Here is a 16,307-nt window from a genome sequence, read left to right on the forward strand (position 1 = left end):
GCGCGTGCTTTCATCTCGTCAAATTGGAGTTTTTATGACTAAAATAGCTTTTATCCCATCGTTTGGTTTGTGTTGACAAAAGCGACACGCTGTGAATGGTAATTCAAGGGTCTTGTAACATTTCTGCTGTTGCATTTTAGCACATTTACACAAAACTGAATGATATAGACTTCAACTTAATGATTTTAATGTCTGTGGCATTCACTCTCACACTTAAAGCAAATACATGGTAAATGGGTTATACTTGTAAAGCACTTTTCTACCTTCAAGGAACTCAAAGCGCTTTGACACTATTTCCACATTCACCCATATGCACACACATTCACAAACTGATGGCGGGAGATGGCATGCGAGGCGCTAACCAGGACCCATCAGGAGCAAGGGTGAAGTGTCTTGCTCAAGGACACAACGGACGTGACTAGGATGGTAGAAGGTGGGGATTGAACCAGTAGCCTTCAGATTGCTGGCACGGCCACTCTCCCAACTGCACCATGCCGTCGCCCGAAAGGTCCGATAATATAGTTTGTTACATGGGACATCCATCCATCCATCCATTCTCTACTGCTTATTCCCTTTGGGGTAGCAGGGGGAGCTTGTGCCTATCTCAGCTGCAATCTAGCGGGAGGCGGGATACACCCTAGACAAGTCGCCACCTCATCACAGGGCCAACACAGATAGACAGACAACTTTCACACACTAGGGACGATTTAGTGTTGCCAATCAACCTATCCCCAGGTGCATGTCTTTGGAGGTGAGAGGAACCCGGAATACCCCGAGGGAACCCTCGCATTCACGGGGAGGACATGCAAACTCCACACAAAGATCCTGAGCCCGGGATTGAACCCTGATGACTCAGGACTTTCGTATTGCAAGGCAGACGCACTAACCCCTCTTCGACCGTAATGCACATTGATAGACATATACAATGTAAAGGTGCCAAATCGTAGCCAAAAGCTCGGTTCCATCTGCAGTCCGTGGCAGGTTGATGACCTAAGATCAGGGCAGATCAGGAACAAAGTGACCATAATAGGTAAAGTGCATAAGGTAGATGGAGAAATTCTTAATTGTTGCATATAATAAGGAAAAAATACACATCTCCTTTGGCCTTGTAAGTTAAAGTGCTGGTATCATTGCACATAGTCCTATTTATTACACAAGTAGTTAGCAATTTATGTATTTATGCATGGGAAATTGGACCAAAAAAGCTAACATTAGGGATAGGGCTGGGCGATATGTCAGTATACTCGATATAGCACTGGTTTGTCTCTGTGCGATATATATCGTGATATTCAAATATACGTTTTCACACAGTTGCTTTTAGCCGCTGGCATTACACTACAGGCTCTTCTTACTCTTTCTTGTCTCTCCTTCTCACAGACAGCAAGTGCACCTTTTTACATACGTCACATACTGTCACATAATATGTCACATACGTATACGCCCTCGCCCAGCAGAGAGGTAGCATCATGGGTAACGTTAGCTGTGTTGCGAGTGGTAATACGAGAGAAAGAAGATGCGAATCTGGTAACAAATGAAGGAAGAATTAATTCCCAATAACAACAGCGGGGGTCCATCATCTGGCGGTGGTTTGGCTTCAAGTGGGAATATTTCGAACAGAACCGTAATTTGTGAAGTGTGGGGCAAAAGCGTTGCTACAAAAAGTAACATTACTGCTAATATGTAGCATCATTTGAAAAGTCACCCGCTAGAGAATGAAGAGTGCTTACTCCGCATGTCAACATCTCCATACGGTGCCACACCAACAAAATGCCCAAGCAACCTTTTCCTAATCAACACCGTATGAAAAAAATAGTGAACAACATAAGGAGATAACGTCCACATTAGCCTACCACATAGCGATTTGATTTCCTGGTATGCAGCTCTTTTTTATTTGACAGATTTTAAAATATCTTGTGTGACATCATGCACAAAAGTGCACTTTATTTGTTTTAAACTATTGAAGTGGCGTTCTGTAATCATGTTGGCCCGAGAGAGAAACGGGCCAACTCTGGCCATGTTCTAAAGATGATAATAATCTATTGTTGTCATATTTTTAATATGTGGGATAAAAGTCAGCTGGAAGTCAAAAATCACACCCAGATTTTTTATAGACTGTAATTTTGGTGAACGTTTCTCCATCTGGTCTTCAGGGGCTATAACTGAAACCTCTGTTTTATTCTTGCCGAGCTGTAGGAACGTCACCGCCATCCATGACTCCATGTACACAACGCCGTTAAAAAGTAGATCTATCGGTCCTGTTTGTTCTCCTCCCGAAGTGCGGAAGGAGATATATTTTGTTGTCATGTGTTGCCCATAAATGGCCTCAATGGACACATACTGCTGTTTAAACATCAGCAAAAAACACCTTCAAGTGTAACGTACGGGAACCGTGAACTCCAGTCCTAGGAGAATTTGAGGTTACTTTTTATGACTGGCTGTGTGACAGGAGGCGCTGATGGAGAGCAGCAAAGATATTTTACATAAAAATGTAACCGATAATGTCCTTGCGCTGTCGAAATTGTTGCCAGCATAATGCGTAAAAGCCTTCATTTATTCCATTCTCATTTGTACCCCCCCCCCCCCCCCAACCCCCTCCCCCCGCCCCATCCGTCTTTGCAGCGCGGTGCAAATTGCATCTGCATGGACCCAATTTACCAGGAGGCGTCCATCATGCTTTCTAATATCATTTATAGCCAGGCGTGAATGCGCAAAAAAAAAAGTCCTCGCACAATGGCCGCTGCGGCTTTTTAATATCGATGTAGTGGGAATCATCCCCGGAGTATTCAGCTCCACATCAAGCAGGTGTCTTTCCCACCTTCAGTGTAGTACAGGAATGTTAGGATAATCAATACAAGATCAGATCTGGCGAGATCCACCTGTTCACGCCGTCCCACTCTGTATTGATCCCAGCGGTCTAATCAGACGCCCTGCCGATGCCCTTCCCCGATGGAGACCAAGCCCAATGTATATTTTGTACAGCCGCAGATTGACAGATACTGAGCTGGGGGGTGTTTGGGTGTGTGTGTGTTCTTGTATTTCTACCCTTCTTGAGACAGCAACAAGGAAAGAGGACCGGTGAACAAGTTAGGACTGAAATCACGGTCCCAATAGGGAAAACCATTGCATCTAATAGAGAGCCAAATACTAGAGTCTGTGAACATTGCTCCAAAGTCATGATTTTTGTTGTTTTAATGTGTATGCAAAAGTAAACATTAACAGGTGCAGAGGCAGCAATATATGATAAAACAAGACGGCAGCTAAAAGACTTCCCTATTCATCCCCGAAAAAAACATACCAAATTATGATTATAATATTGGCAAAATGATAGTTTTCTTATTAAAGTGTGACTTCTGTCAAGTAAAATTATGACTCTTTTCATAAAGTTGCCGAAATGTTAAGCTTTTCTTGTAAAATTGTAAAATTGCGACTGTTAGGAAATTCCAACTTTTATCAATATATTGCACAAATTTTCAGTTTTTCTTGTAAAATGTTGACTTGCTTTGAGTAAAATTACGACTTATCATACTAGAGGTAGGCATTTTTCGGAGGTCTCAAGAGGGTTACAAATACAAGAGTGTGTGTGTGTGTGTGTGTGTGTGTGTGTGTGTGTGTGTGTGTGTGTGTGTGTGTGTGTGAGCGTGTGTGTGTGTGAGAGCAATGGCTTTGCGAAGATGCATAAAATGCATGAAACAATCACCCAGTAGAGTAGGCCTTATCTACCGACCATCCAGTTTGCAATTTCCCCCCCAAATTACGTGATTGAAATCGGTTGCCACGGAAACAGCAGATCTGAGACTCGCCTGTGTGTTGGATTGTCAGCGGAGCGCATGCACATGACCTATAGGTGTCCCTAAATTATCCATGTTGCCAGACGGATGTTGTCTAATTAAAGTGTTTCCTTCCCGGGCCCCGACTCCCCCGCCGACTTATTTGTCCGTGCGTCGTGTTCTTAATTGTTTTTCATCGGCAGCCATAATCACAGCTTTGTTAATCACATGAATATTTCAGAAACGAGCTCATTACGGGCCGAGCATAGTTCACTGTGACGCCGCGTGACACTCGCTCTTGCCGTATGCGCAGCCTGACTCCATCTGCATGATTTTTTACCACCTCCAGCCATGTCCTTCATACATACTGTACATGGATGCTTTAGTTCTTTGTTTTAAATGCTCAAATAGAAGATGTCAGTTCAAGAAGGGATTTATGGTTCTTTAAAGGGAGCGGAATATTCGTTCCCTCACAATTCTGGCTCATTATTAAAGTTTTTTTTTTTTTTTTATCAGTTCAGTTCAGTTTCATTCAAAAAAGAAGTCAACAAAGACATTCAGCCATCCGAAAACTTAAAGGCCTACTGAAATGAGATTTTCTTATTTAAACGGGGATAGCAGGTCCATTCTATGTGTCATACTTGATCATTTCGCGATATTGCCATATTTTTGCTGAAAGGATTTAGTAGAGAACATTGACAATAAAGTTCGCAACTTTTGGTGCTGATAAAAAAGCCTCGCCTTTACCGGAAGTCGCAGACGATGACGTCACAAGGGTGAGGGCTCCTCACATCCTCACATTGTTTTTAATGGGAGCCTCCAGCAACAAGAGCTATTCGGACAGAGAAAATGACAACTTCCCTATTAATTTGAGCGAGGATGAAAGATTCGTGGATGATGCTATTGATAGCAAAGGGCTAGAAAAAAAATAAAAAAAATAAAGATTGCATTGGGACAGATTCAGATGTTATTAGACACATTTACTAGGATCATTCTGGGAAATCCCTTATCTTTCTGTTGTGTTGCTAGTGTTTTAGTGAGATTAAATAGTACCTGATAGTCAGAGGGGTGTGTCCACTGGTGTCTTGAGGCCAGTGTCTGAGGGAAGTAGACAGCAGATACAAGGACGGCGCAAACTCCACAGATCTCCGGTAGGAGGCGACTTTTTAACACAATTTTCTCACCGAAACTTGCCTGTTGACAAGTGGTCGGGAACCATGTTCGCTTGACCGCTCTGATCCATAGTAAAGCTTCAACTCTGGGAATTTTAAACAAGGAATCACCGTTTGTTTGTGTGGCTGAAGGCTAAATATTCCCACCTCCATCTTTCTACTTTGACTTCTCCAATATTAATTGAACAAATTGCAAAAGATTCAGCAACACAGACGTCCAGACTACTGTTTAATTGCGCGATGAAAAGAGACACCTTTTAGCCGCAAATAGTGCTGCGCTAATATTTCCTGACAGTCCGTGACGTCACGCGTACACGTCATCATTCCATGACGTTTTCAACAAGAAACTCAGCGGGAAATTTAAAATTGCAATTTAGTAAACTAAACCGGCCGTCTTGGCATGTGTTGCAATGTTAATATTTCATCATTGATATATAAACTATCAGACTGCTTGGTCGGTAGTAGTGGGTTTCAGTAGGCCTTTAAAGGACTATACGTTGCACCTCATCTTCTGTTATTACTTTACCAATGCATTGTTCAATCCATCCTTATGTACCATATTTTTTGGATTATAAATCGCAGTTTTTTTCATAGTTTGGCCGGGGGGTGCAACTTATGTGTGAAATTATCAACACATCACCGTAAAATATCAAATATTATTTATCTCATTCGCGGAAGAGACACACACGTCAACCAATAAAAATTCGGCGGGGGAGGATGCTATATGCTATATGCTATATGTTACTGCCGTAGCTATTAAAATGGATCGTTTCAACGTTGGCGGTAACTTATAAAAACTGAGAAGGGCTGAACAAAAATGGCAGCGAAAGGGAAATCATGTACTGCAGATTACAAGCTTGTAGTTGTGAAATATGCAGCAGGAAACGACAAGAGGAAGCGGCGCATACCTTTGGAGTTGGCAGAGTTGTTTAGAAGCGACATTGAGGAAGAAGATTTCATGGCATTTATCAATTAGGAGTGACAGATTGTTTGGTAAACGTATAGCATTTTCTATATTTCATAATTATTTGAATGACTCTTACCATAATATGTTAGGTTAACATACCAGGCACCTTCTCAGTTGGTTATTTATGCGTCATATAACGTACACTTTTTCAGCCTGTTGTTCACTATTCTTTATTTATTTTAAATTGCCTTTCAAATGTCTTTTCCTGGTGTTGGGTTTTATCAAATAAATTTCCCCCAAAAATGCGACGTATATATGTTTTTTTCCTTCTTTATTATGCATTTTCGACCAGTGCGACATACACTCCGGAATGATTCATAATATGAAAAATACGGTACTGTTCCACATGTTTTTTCACCATGCTTTATGTCAGCAATCGGACCAAACTCACACACATTACAAACATAGCAGATAAAATTGGCCTACACACACCCAACATTTCAGATTTAAACCACAGGTCCATCGTTCGACTGGCAAAAACGATAGTCCAGGATATCAGTCACCCACTACACCATTACATAATCCCACTACCATCAGGGCGCAGGTACAGAACCATCAAATTCCGGAGGGTCCGCCTCAGGAAAAACCTTATCCCTGCAGCTATAGCCGCCCTTAAAGTAGGCCCGGCCGACCTGTCTGACAAGCCTTGAAGTGTGTTGGTCATGTTTGATGTTTTTTTGTTATTTTTGTTTTGTGATGTTCAATCTCCATCCATCCATTTTCTACCGCTTATTTCCTTTGGGGTCGCGGGGGGGGCTGGTGCCTATCTCGGCTACAATCGGGCAGAAGGCAGGGTACACCCTGGACAAGTCGCCACCTCATCGCAGGGCCAACACCGATAGACAGACAACATTCACACTCACATTCACACACTAGGGCCAATTTAGTGTTGCCAATCAACCTATCCCCAGGTGCATGTCTTTGGAAGTGTGAGGAAGCCGGAGTACCCGGAGGGAACCCACGCATTCACGGGGAGAACATGCAAACTCCTCACAGAAAGATCCCGAGCCCGGAATTGAACCCAGGACTAGTCAGGACCTTCGTATTGTGAGGCAGACGCACTAACCCCTCTTCCACCGTGAAGCAATGTCTATTGTTCAAATGTACGGCAGTGAAAATTAATTTCCCCAACGGGGACCGATGAATCTAAATTTAAATCTAGTTTCAGTTTATTTGGAACGTGCGTACGATACAATGTAACACATCACACGGTTCCAGCTGTTTCATTACATACAGCACGTCCGAAAAGGAGTAGGAAAAAGCAGAGCCTATTTAATCCTACCCCTTGTCATACCATAGCAATTTTATCCAATCTCCTTGTTCTCTGTAACAGAACAGTGAACAAATAAATAATTCACCAAAGTAAGCATACAAATATTAAACACATAAATAATCTTTGTCTCAATAAAGAAAAAGAAATGGGTTCAAAATGTTCATCATAATTCTTGTACGTTGTGAACACTTGTAGTTTGAAAAGTCTCTTAAATCAGGGGTCGGCAACCTTCAGCATACAAAGAGCCGTTTGAGCCCACCCCCCCCCCCCACTCCCCCCCCCCCAAAAAAAACAACAACTCGAGCCGTGAACTCTGTAAAATGCTGTAAAATGATTAATAAAACCACTTAGTTTTGTTACACGTATGCTATAGAATTTATGAAATCAAACACTTGACAACGATTCACATTTTATTTCTGGGTGTGAGCAAATCACCTAATTATTTTGAACATTCGAAAGAAAATACACCGGTCCTTCCCTTATTAAAGAATTTGAAAAAAATCAAGTTGCGCTAATATTCTGAAGGCATACAACTGCGGCATATTTCATTTGACTTAAAAAGGGAAAAGAACAACCTCGTCATCAATGAAAGCAAATTAATCTGTCCATGAAGCATTTAATGTTCTATTTTCATCAGAAATATTTCTCTTTTTTGATCCGTCCATTGCTAGCTTACCGGGGGGTTGACCGCAAAAAACAATACAATCGCTTGGCAGCAAGAGATGACGCACAGGGGCTGTGACATAAGCGAATCTCTTAGGGGTGATGGATGGCTGGGCAGTGCCTGAAGAGCTGCAGCCTGCCACCATAGCCCCCATTCCTCCCTCTATGTTGAAAGTCTCGAGATGTATGTTGTTATATATGTGTGTTTTGCCATGGAGGTTTTTTCCTAGTCTAGACTGTATTTTTTTTACTCATCCTCCCCCAGCTTTGACCTTTTTCCTCATCTTTTACGGGGCGCCTTGTGGCGACTCATCAGCGTTCCTGTTATGTCACCCCGTACACTGTTTGTTTGTCTAATCTTGAACGGGTTTGTGCTGAAAACAAAGTTTCATTGTACTTGTTCAATGACAATAAAGACCTACTTGCCTACCTACATACCTTCGATCGACAATACATCAAAATGGTTTATTATCATATAATAAGATACCAGAACTCTCCAAAATAACAATTGTTAGATTAAAAATAACTAAATAAATTTGATTAATTTACCATTATTTGTTGCCATTGTGTTTCAAAGCCAAAAGGAGCCACATGAAAGAGCCGCATGTGGCTCCAAAGCCGCGGGTTGCAGACCCCTGTCTTAAACTGAATCATATCGGTGCTTTGGTTGATTTATGTGGTTAATCCATTCCATAATTAAATTCCACATACTAATATACTAAAAGTTTTAAGTTTTGTACGAGTATACAAATGTTTTAAATTAGATTTTTTTCCTCTAAGGTTTTATTTCTCCTCTTTTGTTAAGAATTGTTGTACATTCTTGGCTAGCAGGTTATAGTTTGGTCCGTACATCATTTTAGATTCTTGCAAATGCACCAAATTGTTGAATTTCAATAATTGGGATTTAATAATGAAGGATCAGTATGTTCTCTATATCCAACATTATGTATTATTCTTATTGATCTTTTTTGTAAGACAGTTAGTGAATGAAGTGTACATTTGTAGTTGTTTCCCCATATTTCTGCACAATACCTCAGATATGTAACGCGAGTGAGCAGTAGAGAATATGAAGTGATTTTTGGTCTAGAACATGTTTTGCTTTATTCATTATTGACGTGTTTGTTGCTACTTTATGTTGTATATTTTTGACATGAGATTTCCAATTAATTTTATCATCTATTATTACACCCAAAAGTGTTTTCTTTTACCCTTTCAATATTTACGACGTCTATCTGTATATTGTATTTGACTTTTTCCTCTACTGTTACCAAATAATATTATTTTAGTCTTACTCAGATTCAAAGATAGTCTGTTTTTATCAAACCATCTTTCTAATTTCTTAATTTTTTCTGTTATTTGTATTAGGGCTGGGCAATATTTTGATATAATCGATATATCGCGGGTTTGTCTCTGTGCGATATAGAAAGTTACTATCGTGATATTCGAGTACACGTTCTCACGCAGTGGCTTTTAGTTGCGGGAATTACACTACAGAATCTTCTCAGTCTTTCTTGTCTCTCCTTACAGAGACTTAAAACAAGCGCACCTTCTTACATACGTCACATCCTGCTGCGTCATACGCCCTCGCCGGGCAAAGATGTAGGAGCACGGGTAACATTTGCTGTGATGCTAGCGGAGTGGTGCGAGTGGTAATACGAGAGACAGAAGGTGCCAATCTGGTAACAAATGAAGGAAGAATTAATTCTTAAGAAAAACAGCACGGGGTCCAACGTCTGGCGGTGGTTTGACTTCAAGCGGGAAGATGTTGAACATGTATGTGGCAAAAGCGTTGCTACAAAAAGTAGCACCTACTGCTAACTTGTAGCATCATTTGAAAAGTCACCCGCTTGAAATTCTGCATGTCAACATCTCCGTTCCTTGCCTCACCAACAAAATGCCGAAGCAACCATTTCCAGATCAACAACGTATAAAAAAACTATTAAACAACAGAAGATCATGTCCGCAGGAACCTACCACCTAGCGAAATACATAAACCATTTGATTTCATATAATGCAGCTCATTTTTATTTGACACTTATTGAAATATCTTGTGTGACATCATGCACAAAAGTGTACTTTATTTGTTCTAAACTATTGAAGTTAAAGTTAAAGTACCAATGATTGTCACACACACACAAGGTGTGGTGAAATTTCTCCTCTGCATTTAACCCATCCCCTTGATCATCCCAGTTGCGTTCTATACAAAAAGTGCACTTTAATTTAGTGTTGTTTTGATAGGGAACAAGCAGTAGAAAAATGGATGGATGGATGGATATTTCATCTTAGTGACATCATGCACAAAAGTGCACTCACAGCTTGTTTTAAAATGTCTCTGACAATCTTGCACTTTCTTTTTGGAAATGGCAGGATTGTTTGTGCCACTGCTTAATAACTGTTTAATAAATACAGTTTTGGTAAATTGACTTAATTGTGGTTTCCCTTTCTGCATGAACTTTTAAAAGTAGCGTATATTAATGCAGTATGAAGAAGAATGTTTTAATGTAGACACAGAAAATCATCATACTGCTGTGATTATATGCATCAAGTGTTCATTCAAGGCTAAGGCAAAATATGGAGATATATATCGTGTATCGTGATATGGCTTAAAAATATCGAGATATTAATAAAAGGCCATATTGCCCAGCCCTTCTTTGTATTATTTTCGGTGTTCTCTCCTGGACAAAATGCCGTTTTATCATCTGCAAATAATAATAACTTTAGGTCCTTTGTAACTTTACAAATGTCATTTATATAGAGATTGAACAATTATGGTCCACGTATTGCTCCCTGAGGTAATCAAGGTAACAATCGCTAATAGGGCTGCACGATTATTCCACATTGAGGTTTTAATCAGTGCGATAACGTCACCACCCGAGGTAGCGGTTGTTGTTGTTTTCTCCACCGTCACCGCCATTTGAGTGACAGACATGATCGCCAATCGAGACCCGGGTTTTTTTTTTTCGTCTCTTGCTTCAAACAGGGAGAAGGAGGTCTTACTCTGTGCGTATATTTAAGAGTAGAATTAACTGAACGCAGTGAGCCCTCTTTTCACTCATCCACAATCTTTGTGGATGAGTGCCGGCTTTACACACAAAGAGGAAGTAGTAGTCGGAAGTTGCGCAAAGTAACAAAAGTTAGAAAGTGAAAATATGATTACAAATCCAAATGTCCGGATGGGCAATATGAGCCCATCAACCGGACGAACGAGTTAGAATGCCGTGATCACACGATGGCAACAAACAAAAAGACGCCTGACCTAGTTTTTCCAAATGGGAAAGAAAATTCACTTTAAGATGTTCAATATTTATTTAGGTTACATTTTTGCGTACATAAATGGGTTTATTTTTTATTTTTTTATTTACAGTATTTAGGTTTACAGTTACTTACCTTTCAGTTACAGTGCAATGATAAACAATTCTACAGTAATGAGAAATACAAGTTGACATTCTTTAAATAAATGGGTACTTGCATTATTATTGTATATCATGATTGCATTATATTGTAAACACTATCGTTTTTTAGGTGTTATTTATTCATTTTATGAGCATGATGTAGACAAAATAACTGAGTGTGTGCATCAAGCCAAATACTGTATTATTTAAAGTAAAGTATTGCATATTGTTCTGAGTGGCACGGTGGGACAATAATTTGTTGACATGTCTTCTTTCATTTTTTATTTTTATAGGTTTATGCATTTTTATGTATAAAAAACAAATCACTATGGCAATTTTGGAGTGAAAAATCGCAATTAGCAATAGGATTTTTCTCAAAATTGTTCTCACCTAGTCATTAGTATCAGTTATACGATAAGATGTTGATCAGAATGATTTAATTTACACAAATAGTAGTCTATTGGTGAGAATTATTCTGAAATATTGGTTATAATTGTATTTCTTGGTGTGTTTTCATTGGAAATATTCCATAAGGTGTTGCCATATTTTCAGGATTTAGCAGTGACATCACTTGTTTGAATATTTCCTTACCTAGAAAAGTAGCATTTTAGCAATATACAAAAAAATACAGATAGGAATGAACTGCATTATTTGAAATAAGAATTATGAATAAAACTTTAACAAATAGGACCTAATAAAAATGTCACTACAATATTGTATCACTATACCTGTTGTGTGTACTACTACTGTTGGGATTAATGAAACTGAAAAGTGCATCTAAATATTACTAAATGAAATATAAAATATAGAAATAACATATGGAAAAAACTGAAAATAATAATGACTTTTGAAAATGCATGTATTTCTGCAAAATATTGTGGAGAAAAAACATCTAAAATTGTTTCATATTATGTAAAAAAAAAAAAATGTTTTTTTCATAAAAACACAAAAAAAGTACAAACCCCAAAACCAGTGAGGTTGGCACTATTTTTAAATGGTAAACAAAAACAGAATTCAATGATTTACAAATCCTTTTCAACTTATATTCACTTGAATAGACTGCAAAGACAAGATACTTAACGTTCGAACTGGAAAACATTATTTTTGGCCAATATTAGCTCATTTGGTATTTGATGCCTGCAACATGTTTAAAAAAAGCTGGCACAAGTGGCAAAAAAGACTGAGACATTTGCAGAATTCTCTTCTAACACTTAAGTAGAACATCCCACAGGTGAACAGGCTTATTGGGAACAGGTGGGTGCCGTGATTGGGTATAAAAGCAGCTTCCATGAAATGCTCAGTCTTTCACAAACAAGGATGGGGCGAGGGTCCCCACTTTGTCAACAAATGTGTGAGCAAATTGTACAACAGTTTAAGAACAACAATTTTCAACGAGGTATTACAAGGAATTTCAGCATCTACAGTTTATACTATCATCAAAAGGTTAAATCTGGAGATATTGCTAAACGTAAGCGATGATATTACGTACTGTCAGTAACTAGAGGTCGTCGCGTCTGTAAGTGCAAGTTAAAACTCTACTATGCAAAGCCAAAAACATTTATCAACAACACCCAGAAACGCTGCCGAGCTCATCTGAGATGGACTGATGCAAAGTTAAAAAGTATGCTGTGTTCTGACGAGTCCACAAATCAAATTGTTTTTGGAATTGTGAACGTCGTGTCCTCCGAAACAAAGAGGAAAAGAACCATCCGGACTGTTATCGGCGCAAAGTTCAAAAGCCAGCATCTGTGATGGTATGGGGGTGTATTACTGCCCAAGGCATGGGTAACTTACACATCTGTGAAGGCACCATTAATGCTGAAAGGTACATACAGGTTTTGCCATCCAAGCAACGTTATCATGGACAACCCTGCTTATTTCAGCAAACAATGCCAAGCCATGTGTTACAACAGCGTGGCTTCAGAATAAAAGAGTGTGAGTACTACAACTTAAGCAGTACTTCAAGCAAGAATGGGAAATAATTCCACCTGAGAAGAATTCAAAAATGGGTCTCCTCAGTTCCCAAACGTTTACTGAGTGTTGTTAAAAGGAAAGGCCATGTAACACAGTGGTAAAAATGCCCCTGTAACAACTTTTTTGCAATGTTTTGCTGTCATTAAATTTTAAGATAATGATTATTTAAAAAATGTATAATATATACATTTCTCAGATCGAACATTAAATATATTGTCTTTGCAGTCTATTCAATTGCAAATCATTGTATTCTGTGTTTATTTACGAATTACACAAAGTGCCAACTTCACTGGTTTTAGGTTTTGTAAATCGAAATGCCTTGACTCATTTTCTAGTCCAGTTGCCAGTCAGGTGCAAAATAGGAAATTGTTGACGATAAAAAAAACGCCTCCCAAACTCACAGCTCACAACTGGAAATTTTTGCAAAGACTTGATTTGCTGGCAAACGTCACATCTCTAATGCCAGTGCAACAGGACTGCGATGCGATGAATAAATAACACCCACAACTGGGATCTAAGCCAATATTTTTCTGCCTGCAGCATGACCTCAGGCTCAGGGAGCACATGCAAAGCACTTACCCACACATCAACAGTCACATCTACTGATTTTGTAAAAACACTGTCTTCCGTCTTTTGTGTCACCCGTTGGACTCCTTTGTGGTTTTGTCTTGTAGGTCTTCCAGCCTTGGTTGTGGCAGTGTCAGTCGGCTTCACCAGAGCAAGAGGCTACGGCACAGCAAGCTAGTGAGTATCATGGCCTCTTCATTTTCCCCTTCTTGCTTCGTGCACATTTTTACATAATGCGCATGGAAATATGACACCTAGATGACACTTCCGTGAGTGTAAGGCACACTTATTTACTGCACTGGTACTGATGTTGCACAATGGCCACCCCCTATCTGAAAAAACACTGCATTTAACCAGCAAATACAATTAATCTTTTGATTGTTTGATTGATTGATTGATTGAAACTTTTATTTGTGGATAGCACAGTACAGTACATATTCTGTACAATTTACCACTAAATGTAAAGACCCGAATGAGTTTTTCAACTTGTTTAAAGGGGAACATTATCACAATTTCAAAAGGGTTAAAAACAATAAAAATCAGTTCCCAGTGGCTTGTTGTATTTTTTGAATTTTTTTTCAAAATTTTACCGGTCCCGGAATATCCCTAAATAAAGCTTTAAAGTGCTTTATTTTCGCTGTCTTCGAAACCACTATCCATTTCCCTGTGACGTCATACAGGGCTACCAATACAAACAACTTGGCGGTTACCACAGCAAGATATAGCAACATTAGCTCGGATTCAGACTCGGATTTCAGCGGCTTAAGCGAATCAACAGATTACGCATGTATTGAAACAGATGGTCTGAGTATGGAGGCAGATAGCGAAAACGAAATTGAAGAAGAAATTGAAGCTTTTGAGCAAATAGCTATTGACGCTATTCGGCCATAGCGTGCGTGTACCTAATGAAGTGGCCCATAGCATGGCTGCCTTATTAGCATCGCCGGTAAAATGTGGAGATCAAACGATCAGGACTTTCGCATCTTTTGACACTGGAGCAACTTAAATCCGTCGATTGGTAAGTGTTTGTTTCGCATTAAATGTGGGTATCTAGTTTCAAATGTACATAGAGCTAGCGTAAATAGCATGTTAGCATCGATTAGCGTAGCATGTTAGCATCGATTAGCTGGCAGTCATGCCGTGACCAAATATGTCTGATTAACATGTAAGTCAACAACATCAACAAAACTCACCTTTGTGATTTCGTTGACTTAACCGTTGCAAATGCATCTGCAGGTTATCCATACATCTCTGTGCCATGTCTGTCTTAGCATCGCCGGCCAAATGTGAAGACCCTCTGGTACATTCAATGGGGGTCTGGCGGCAGATTTCTTGCCAGTGGTGCAACGTGAATCCCTCCCTGTTAGTGTTGTTACATCCACCGACAACACGCCGACGAGTCATGATGTCTCCAAGGTTCCAAAAAATAGTCGAAAAAACGGAAAATAACAGAGCTGAGACCCGGTGTTTGTAATGTGAAAATGAATATGGCGGGTGTGTTACCTCGGTGACGTAACGTTCTGACGTCATCGCTAAAAGACCGATAAACAGAAAGGCTTTTAATCTGCCAAAATTCACCCATTTAGAGTTCGGAAATCGGTTAAAAAAATACATGGTCTTTTTTCTGCAACATCAAGGTATATATTGACACTTGCATAGGTTTGGTGATAATGTTCCCCTTTAAGTCAGGGTCCACATTAATCAATTCATGGTAGAATCAGTTGAAAATATATTTAAACAGCATCCATAAGCGGTAGAAAATGGATGGATGGATAAAAAAAATAAAAAATGTTATTTGGCACTCTACTATCCGAACTCCCAGAATCATACCACAGAATATGAAAATGGGACCCATTACCTCCCTGCGTGGCAGGCAGCATCAAGGTTTGGAATTGGGAGTTAAATCACCAAAAATGATTACCGGGCGCGGCCACCGCTTCTGCTCACTGCTCCCCTCACCTCCCAGGGGGGTGATCAAGTGTGATGGGTCAAATGCAGAGAATAATTTCGCCACACCTAGTGTGTGTGTGACAATAATTGCCACTTTAACTTTTGTATTCCTACATGTTTTGGCGAACAGCAGTTTTTTTAAAGTTTTTTTTCTTGGAACGCACAAAATAATTTGTTATTGCAAGCAAACTTTTCCTAAATTTTTCCTGCACTGATGCGATGAGGTGTGTTTTATCAGTTTTCATGATTAATCAAACAAATGAATTGATAGATTACTCGATTACTAAACTAATGGATAGCTACCGCGCTATATTACGGCCTCTTACAACTTTATGCATGTATAGATTTTAACTACTGTACACACGTACGTAACACTTGCATGCACATTAGCTCTGGGTGTTGTTGGCTACCGATAGCGATTAGGACAGCTAACGTTAGCTATCGTGAAATGGATAATCTACCATCACCACATGACTGTAATACAGTATATTGACACAAATGCAGTTTCATACAGGAACACTTGAAAGTACGTAATTTATTTAGAGAAAACTTGCCAACGGTTTTATCCAAAGTTCAGTTGGG

The 16,307-nt window shown here is 39.5% G+C and overlaps 1 protein-coding gene across 18 annotated transcripts in view; it reads left to right on the plus strand.

Annotated features, from left to right (window-relative positions):
• The window catches only part of adgrb2 (adhesion G protein-coupled receptor B2), a 1,085,043-nt gene that overhangs the window by 912,691 nt on the left and 156,045 nt on the right, over positions 1 to 16,307 (plus strand). For all 18 annotated transcript variants that reach the window (XM_061882474.1, XM_061882487.1, XM_061882489.1 and 15 more), the window contains one exon: positions 13,883 to 13,952. In XM_061882474.1, the coding sequence (XP_061738458.1) occupies positions 13,883 to 13,952 (70 nt within the window). The remainder of the gene's footprint in view (positions 1 to 13,882; positions 13,953 to 16,307) is intronic.

The sequence above is a fragment of the Nerophis ophidion genome, linkage group LG21, assembly GCF_033978795.1.
Source record: "Nerophis ophidion isolate RoL-2023_Sa linkage group LG21, RoL_Noph_v1.0, whole genome shotgun sequence".
Lineage (NCBI taxonomy): Eukaryota > Metazoa > Chordata > Actinopteri > Syngnathiformes > Syngnathidae > Nerophis > Nerophis ophidion.